This window comes from Anarrhichthys ocellatus, unplaced genomic scaffold (genome assembly GCF_004355925.1).
Source record: "Anarrhichthys ocellatus isolate YVR2014 unplaced genomic scaffold, GSC_Weel_1.0 scaffold1874, whole genome shotgun sequence".
NCBI lineage: Eukaryota > Metazoa > Chordata > Actinopteri > Perciformes > Anarhichadidae > Anarrhichthys > Anarrhichthys ocellatus.
Window position 1 is genome coordinate 1 of NW_022281848.1, and position 9300 is coordinate 9300.

General features: G+C 42.5%; 1 protein-coding gene across 1 annotated transcript; it reads right to left on the minus strand.

The window, feature by feature from the left end:
* Positions 1-1092: 1092 nt before the first annotated feature.
* On the minus strand, positions 1093-9242 carry LOC116377941 (mothers against decapentaplegic homolog 2-like). Its single transcript, XM_031839706.1, has 9 exons — positions 9119-9242; positions 8336-8529; positions 8026-8160; positions 7750-7812; positions 7457-7525; positions 7001-7213; positions 6676-6813; positions 5879-6023; positions 1093-4808 (listed from the first exon to the last, which is right to left on the minus strand). Exons 1-9 carry the CDS (start codon positions 9142-9144, stop codon positions 4685-4687), a joined length of 1107 nt encoding a protein of 368 aa, XP_031695566.1. The 5' UTR covers positions 9145-9242; the 3' UTR covers positions 1093-4684.
* Between the last annotated feature and the right edge of the window lie 58 nt (positions 9243-9300).

Sequence of the window (9300 nt, forward strand, 5' to 3'; positions counted from 1 at the left end):
CATTCATTCATTATATATATATATATATATATATCAATTTAAACGGTGTGCTCCTTCAGGTTTTTACAGGACGAAGGCGAATGCAACGAAACGATGAGGTATTAACTTGAACAGGCAGTTCTTCACTGTATTCTTAGACTGTTCTAGCGAAGGTTTGCTGCTCGCTTCATCCAAATGCCAGTTCAAAACTCCCGCGAGGTGCCTTCACCTTCTTCTTAGTGCACCTGGTTCCTGCTGACCCAATTAATTGATAAGCCACGCCCCCTACCTGCACGCCATTAGTATATGTATAAGAAAAGTAAACCAAAGACAAACACGTGTTTGAATCAGGATTTGGCCTACATGTTATTGACATTATGCAACAATAAAACACATAGCCTATACCCAAATAACGAACATTACTCCTCGTGGAAAAGCTTTTGGGGACAACAATGTTTTGGGATTGGCAGAGGTTATGGCCATTATCATAGCCCATATATTGTGTGCAAAATTGTACACAATAGATATCAAACAAATCTATATTCCTCCCAATCCTTAGATATTTAAAACAAATGTATTTTTTGCAATAATGAATCAGAATCTCGAACCCATATATTTTACCATTGTATAGATTCAGTTACTTTCAGGACTCAAATTAAAGATTATATATTGTGTTAAACCTTTCACGATATCAAAATAGAGTACAAAAATATCATACATTTTAAAGATGATAAATATAATACTGAATTTATTGTAAACATATTGATTATATGGTCAATTTTACATACATAAATGCAAAATAAGTTACCCCCGTTTTACTCGATTTTTATGCGAATTAAAAAAAATTGAACCTATAAAAACTAAAAAAAGCTATTAAAACTTTAACAGAACAGTGAACTCTTTAAACAAGAATATATATTTTTTTATCCACAACAATTGTATTAGGATCTAATTAATACATAACATTTAATACTATATAGTAAATCATTTCTTATTTAAGTTTATTTATGCTGATTTATTATTATTATATAAAAACTGCCTAATTAGCCCATGAGCTCTGTTTGGAGTTATTAATCCCACCACTTCAGACTCTCACCACAAGACAACTTTCAGTTGAATTAAAACAGCTTTATTAGTGTACACTGTAAGAAGTTGTGTGTATATGTAGACTAGTTGAAAAGCCTATATGAAGATCGTCCTCAATGTTTGAAGAAGACCGAAATCCTAACAGCCCGTTGTCTAATGGAATACGCTCCGTTGATAGCAAGAAAAAAGGAACAGCATGTACGGTAAAATAAAAAGTACATCTATACAATAGCATCACCAGTGACATGTAGAAACTTCACTTTTCTCCAACAAGCAACCTTCTTAAGAATTCATCAGAAAGAGGCTTGTTTGGGGATACACAATTGTCACAATAAGAAAAAAAGAAAACATGGAATCTGTAAATGTGGACCCTCAAAATATGTAGATGTGGCCTACATGAAACCCAATTTGGTCTCATCGTCCGTCTCCAAAACAGAATTGTCCAATGTGCAATGTTGGTGGCACTCGTTTAAACTAACAAAAAAAACAGTTGATACAAAGGCTTTTGTTGGACCCTGGCAATATTCATAAAACAGCGTATCCAACCATCAGAAAACAGGTTTGAATACATCGTCCAAACTATTTGATGCCACTGCATAGAACAAATATGTGGGTCAGCAGTGATGCAACAACCTTAAAAAGGTAACACTGTATTTTCATTGCATGTGCACCAACCTTGGCAGAGTCAACTGTTTCCCTAATAAACGAAAAAAGACAAAAAGACAGACCAGCAAAAAGACAGGACAGACGGACAGATACACATACAGAGAGACAAACACTGGTTGGGCTCGTCTCAAGTCTGCTTACAGGTGACACAAATTTGACAGATGCTCGATGAATGAAGAAAAGGGTTTTCCTAAAAAGCAGTATACTTCATGATTTTCTGTGGTCATCCATCAAGTGTGTATCAAACACAGATCTTGAATCGTTACGTCTCTGCAGGATGCGGACGATACGTTTGAATAAACACCAGGGTTTCTGGACTCCTCATCTCAGCCAACGGATGATGAACTAAACCTTCGGTGAAGTGTCATTTTGGAGAAAATGTCAATGTGTTTACATGCATTACTACTGAGCACCAAGTCAAGACCACTGTCTAATATCATGTGTGCACATAAACACGCTCGCTGTAATTAAACGTGTACTGTCGTACATCAGGAGTCATGAGAATGAAACGTATGCAGAGTTTACACTGCATGTTGGGACGTCCCGTGTCGCTAAAGTGAGACAGAACTCTGCTTTGATAACAGAAAATATAACTGCAGCCCAGCTGCTGGATTAAATCCCAATACCTCGAAAAAGTCTGAGTTATAATTTAGTTTGTATGTTTTTTAACAGGTATCTTGATTTGTTATCCAACAATCGGTCGAGCCAATTACATTTTACGCTGGAAAACTGGATGTTTCCATCAGCGCTTAGGTTTATGACGCAGTGGATGTGCAGTGTAAAGGACACACTGTAACTACATGCATTCAGTCTTTGGGACAGCACTATCATCATTTGGGTCACACCCATAAAAAAAAAAAAAAAAACACCCTTTTCACCAGCTATAATAGCTCAAGTTCACCGGCCACTTTTACTGTTTTAGTATGGTATGGAGCATGGTATTTATGATCACTTGGTCTCTCAGTCTCAACATTCTGGACATTGGGAAAGTGTTCAATCTTATGGTACATACTTCATAAATCATCAAGCTGTGGTCGTTTCGAACGGAGGGGCATATTCTAAAAAAATATTGAATTCTAATAAAAAGGAAGAAAGGTTTGAAGATCTTAAATATATCCATATATAAAAAATACATGAAAATACAAAAATGTAGCTTAAACAATGTGTAAAGAAAATACTAGCTTGTCAAATACTTAAAGCTTAAATACTAACGATTTGGACGCTTAAATACCGGCGTAGGTACCAGCTGGCTTTTTAGATCGGGGCAAGACATTTTATTAAAAATCAAATGAATGCTCTTTAATAAGCCAATTCAGACAATATACGGAAGGAAAAACTCTTTATAGTGAACATTCTTTAAAAAATACGGAAGATATCTTTTTGTAGTTGTCTCGATTTCAATTGGGCTTTTTCCAACATTCCTCTCTGTACATTTTGAAGCATATCTCGCTGTATCTTTACATCAAAGGCAACTTTCTCGGAGCAATAAGTGTGCATAATTTGGGGGCAGTGCAAGTACAGCGCAGAAGCCATTTTAAGTCCCTGCAGGACTCGTTTTCCTATCAATAAAATGCCAATATTGGGGGGAAACCATGCATCATTCCAAGCATATAATCAAGAGAGACTCGCGCCACGTCTACACCAGTGAAACCTCAAGTGATGGGAGTTCATATCGCCTTCTTTTAGACAGCAGGGGGCGACATTGAGATTCGTTGAACTGCATTTATGCCAAGTCCTCGACATACACCTCTCCTTCATAAGCAAGATGATATAATAGTAAAAAGTTAATGAAGAGAATGTAAGAGAGAGAGTGTAAGAGCGTGCAGGGGGGGGGGGCAAGATTCAGAGCAAAGTTTTGGGCCTCAAAAACCAGTTAACCGTGGCTAACTTTGTGCGCCTTTATTACAGTCGGAAAACAAGTTCAATGATTGTACGAAGTTCCAGAGGAGGGACGTGTCCGACACTCTTGCTATGAGAATGACTTATTCCAGTTATCTGTGCTGGCTAGCAGCTGTTTCCTCACTCAAAACATCAACACCGCTGCACACTCACGCTCGAACGGGACCAACTGATTTAATGCGCATGCAGAGGAAATGACTTGGTCCGTCTTGTGTTACGGTGTATGAAGACGGGGTATGTGATATTAATTATAGACAACATGCTCTCCTCCCCGGTGGTCCCCCCCCCCCTCCCTTCCAGAGCTGAACACCGTCGGTCCAGCGTAGTCAGGTCTGCCGTTCACGCCGTCACAGGACCGATTAGGAGAAATGCAAGGGGAAAGTGAAAATCTCAGGTAGAAATGGAATGGAAGTTTTGGTCGACCAAAACCAAGAAAAAAAAAAAAACGTCCCGGCGTGGAGCTGACTTTGGTCAAAAACATGAGCCTGGAGCGGCAGTACTGCTGTTGGTCGACAGAGAGCTTGACGCTGAATCACAGTTGTGCTGTGGTAGATAGGTAGTGAAGCAGTTAGGAGGGGGCGGCTAGTGGTTGGAGAGACTGCGCGGTGGCTAGAAGGTCACACGCTCAATCCCCGAAAAACAGCCGGTGTCGCGTAACTGAGCTCCGCCCTGCTTTGCCTCAGTCAAATACCAAAAAAAACATGAATCTGGTCCGTGATGACGTCACTCTCGTCAGTTTGATATTGCAGGGTGGTTTCGGTTATTAGGTCCGCAATTGCTGGAATGTCATCGTTACTTTAATCCAACAGAGCCAAGAGGTGATCGGGCCCACTGTGACATCGATGTCCACGTTCCACTATTGTCCATGGGACGATGTCATCTTCCCATCCTCCAGGTCCATTGTGTAATCCTTTTTCCCCCCCCTTTCTCTCCCCTCTTTATGATAATGTTGTTGGTGCGTCAGATCAAGACCGCACGGTGGTCTTCCCTCAGGACATACCGGTCAGATGTTGTGAAATGTCAGATCGGCTTTGCGGCGGCAGCAGAAACCCGTTTAGGACATGCTGGAGCAGCGCACCGACGGTGAACCCATCTGGGTCAGCACCTTATCCAGCCACTGGAGGGGGCCATTGAGGTGCAGCTCAATCCAACAGGGAGTGCTGGTTACCGTCTGACGTCTGAAGGGATACAAAACAAATGAAGCATAAAAGGTTAAAAAACATCTTGCCGAGTCAGTGTTATGGCAAAGCTAAAGGAGCATTAACAGTCTGATGTGAATAAATAAATACAAACAGTAGTAGCAGCAGTATTGTTAAATGTGCGAGTAGTGGTAGAGCACTTTTCCCAAAGCGATTTACAACAAATAATAAAAAGTGAATGGGACCTTGCACTGCCCAGGTCTCAGCAGATGATCAAACACAGCCGACTGCACTGTGGTCCTGCCAGGCTTTGGCCTGAGCTCTACACACAGCGGAGACATGACTGCTAACCAGACAGGCTACACGCCAGCTTAACCCTGGCCCCCCCGCCCCAAAAAACACTGCTGTCTGGCTCCTGGGAGAGTGGCGGCACAGGGCAGAGCCAGGAGCAGAGCAGATGTTTGCTGGGTAGATAGTTGGAGGGCCACAGAGACACACAAATGCTTAGTAATTTTACAACAAAAAGGCGGAATATAATAGAGACGATTATTCACATGCAGTGCAGATGATAGCCCGCACAACCTTAAACGCTTGTTTACATAATGAACATTGTCGCGCCCTCTCTTATTATGGACAGACAGATCCAGGTTAGGCTGGATTCGAATGTTGAGTCTTTCAAAACTGATTAGCAATAACTGACACACAATCAGTACTTCTGCTTTATTTCCTTAAAGATGCTGCTCCAGGATTTGTAGTTTCAGTTAAGTTCAGTCCACTAAGCTAAGGACCCCCAGCCTATGCATAACTTAACTTAAATAACAGCAACGTTACACCCTTACAAAGACATGGGTAGACCTAAGAGCCACAGCACCCAGAAGGTAAGCTTCAGTCAAACCAGCAATTATAACAGCAAGTATAACAACAGCCAACAGTAGCCACTGCTTAGCCTCAAAGTAGTCTTTATGTACACAAGCTTCCAGCATGGCCTCTTCCATGAGGACACACAAATAATTGTCACTGTGGTCCGACTAGACCCCTTCAACCCTCCATTCACAGAGGACGATAGTGAGAGAGAAAGAGTGTGTAGTGTGCTTAAGAGCGGAACACACCTGTACTCTGCTCCCCAGCCCTTGACGAAGCTCATTCTGATGGTGCACATCCTGGTTAGTTGGTAGACGGCCTCAAATCCCTGATTGACTGACTGGGCCAGCAGTGCAGCAAACTCCTGGTTGTTAAAAATCTTCAGATTACACCCTGAAAATAAAGAAACACAGGAGGGGTGAGAAAACACTGGGGACAACAGCGGAAATACTTCTTGTTATATCCCCGATGAAGCCGAATATGTTTGAATTTTATGAATGTGTTAGAAGTTTACTACCAATCAGACAATGCTCGTTTTCTAAACTCGGGGATTTTACTTAAAAAGCAGCGAGCAGATGCTCTGTGAGCTGTGGGTGTGCTGCATGTTGGTGATTATTCTCCACCAGTCCCGCCCCTGAATGTCCTCAAGATCCCTTCGGTACAATTGTGAGCCTCGGTAATGATACTGTTCACACTGCTCATTTGGCCAGCAACGAAATGTTCAAAGTTGCACGGGCAAAGATGAGTCGGTGCGAGTGGGTGAGAGTCACATTGTGGAGGTCATTAGTGCTCCTCCTCACGCTTCTATCGATATATCAGGTGGAAGAAAAGTCATGTTCCTGAATCCAGACAACTGCCACTATGAAGCGTAGCCACAGTAGACAGCGATACGTGTTCCTCCGCAAGTTAACAGATAAAAGTTTCAACTATTTGACGATAAATATCAGCGCTGCAAATATATCAAAGGAGGCTTTTTTTTGCCAGTTGTGTGGCATCCACCTGGCTCAAAGAGGAACAGGAAGAAACACTAGAAATGCACATGGACCTGGCGGTATCTTGCAGACTGTGGCAGGGTGCCAGCCGTATCGCTGGTTGCAGTTGGGACTCTGGACAAAAATGGCGCTGTCGCTGAGGCACTCGGCAAACACCTCCCCTCCGATGTAATACAACCGTACACCGCGACCTGCAGAGTGTGAGCCAGGAAGAATGCGAAGAAGACATAAATCATGAAGAAGAAATCCGGAATTTTGCGCTACAGAAAACAACAGGTTTATTCGGCAGCATATCTAGAATTAAAATCATTTTTACATCTTTTAACTACTGTATTTCCTTCCAAAAGTATCCGTCTCTGTAAAGATACGCGTGTTTACCTATATGTCTCCTCGTCATTTCAACGGTTGCGTTCCTGTTGACATTGCTGAGAAGCCCGAGACAGAAGCGTTCAGAGTTTGAGGGGTCGGTGAAGCCATCGACCGTCAGAGACGGCTGTGAGGCGTGGAACGTCTCTCCCACCCGCTGGTTCAGCTCATAGTAGGCTATCGAGCACCAGAAAGCTGGTTCGCTGTAGGTAACCGGCTGAAGGTCTGAAAAAGGAAATCAAGGAGGGAACATTTTACACGTCAACTACTTTTTTCTATTTCCCAAGTTAAATAGCTTTTCCAAGAATTCATTGGTGGACAAAGTTATGAGTTTTTGGTTCATTTTCAATATGACAAATGATAATGTAAATCGGCTCTACAATAAATCAAACAAATCACATTACTTCTCTTTCATGAGCTTCATCAACCTGCTAACACTGAAGAGGAACTGATAAAGAGCAGTCTTACCCAGAGCGTGATTGACAGGTGACAAGAGGTCAGGTGACAAGGCGCCGGGTGACATTTCTGCAGGTGAGACTGGAAGAAAAAGAAAGAAAGTTACATATTTACACATTACATAACTACATTTTGTACCTTTTGTATGTATACCGTTTGTAGTGTTCATGTTCACGGCTGCAACACAGCTGTCGAAACTGACCTCGTGACCCCATTAGTGTGATATTTTTTTTACCTCCAACCATTGAGATAAACAGCAGCTTGGACACTAGCACAAAACTCAACTAGTCTACCTGATTCCATACTTTGATTCATCTGTTGGTCGCTGTTTTCTCCATCTTCACTGATGTAGCCAGGAGGAGGAGTCTCTGAACCACACAAAGAAGCAATAAGAACACATTTTAAACTGATGCACACAATCAGAAAGACTGAGATCTCTGCAAGTTCTTGTAAGTCAACATAAAGGTTGATGACGTGTACATCAGAAACAACATTTCTATTGAATACAAACCTATTAGGGCAGCTAAGGTAAGAAGTGAATAAAACAATGAAGGCGTTTGCTTCCTGCCCTGCACACAGACCTGGTATATAGTTATTAGGAGGGTCTATGCCGACGGGGAAGTTGGTGTTTTCGGGGATGGAGTTCGTAAAGTCGTCTAGAGGAGGAAGCTCGGTGAGAATCTCCGTGTGGCGCGGCACCAACACCGGAGGCAGCACTGGCGAGAGAAGGAAGTGTCACTGACGGAGGCAAACGTGAATCGCTATACAGATCAAAATTGTTATAATATAATTAAAACATTTGCTTCAAATGCAAACACCAAAACACAGGCAAACAAACAAACATGTTCCCATTATGTCAGAGAAACACACACAAGTCTGGAGGATCATTACCAGGCGTCTCCACTCTCTGGTAATGGTACGGATTGACACACACTTCATCCTTTTTGAGGTTGAAGGCGAACTGGCAGGAGTCGATGGCCCTCAGCTCATGGTGGCTGTGGAGGTCGGGCCATCTCCACAGGCGGCAGTAGATGACGTGGGGCAGGCCCTTGCGATGAGACACCTGAAGACGCCCGTCCAGGGACCTGAGAAGGTTTCGGGAGAGAAGACGGCTAAAAGCTCAAGTCATGAGACCAAGTCTTTGCAGGAGACGATCATACGTTTGTGCTTTCTTTAGCAGAAGAAAGCACACTAACTCTCAAAACCAGTGGCGATCAGGAGGCTTCTTATGTTCTTAAAGCTACACTGTATTTAGTGAGACTAATCAGCACAGTTGGAAAGAGCCATTGATTTGTAAATTGAGCCTATAATTGACTTAATGGAGGAGATTTTGTCTGTTGCAACTCAAATAAAAAGCTCAATAATTTCCTTACTGCCTGCATGTATAAAAGCATTATCACACAAATGGCATTTTAAGGGAAGGTTATGATAAGGTTGCATCATGAGCGGCAATCGCGTGACAGATAGTCTCAAAGTCTTTGGGTGATCTCAATAAACAGAAAAGGCCACACACACACACACACACACACACACACACACACACACACACACACCCCAGTGTGTAGTGACAGTGCAGATTACGGAAAGACAGATGAACAGTGAATGAATGAATGACAGGATGTAAGATGATTGTTGACTCATTGTGTGTGTGTGTGTGTGTGTGAGTATATTCACCTGCTGTGGTCATGGTATCCGTACATGCCTGTGGAGTCCCACTGCTCTATCGTGTGGCCTGAGCCTAGACCCCATAGATCTGAGCAATTGCTGCAGGCAGACACACATACACACACACACGATATGCATACACATGAACACACACACACACACACACACACACACACACACACACACACACA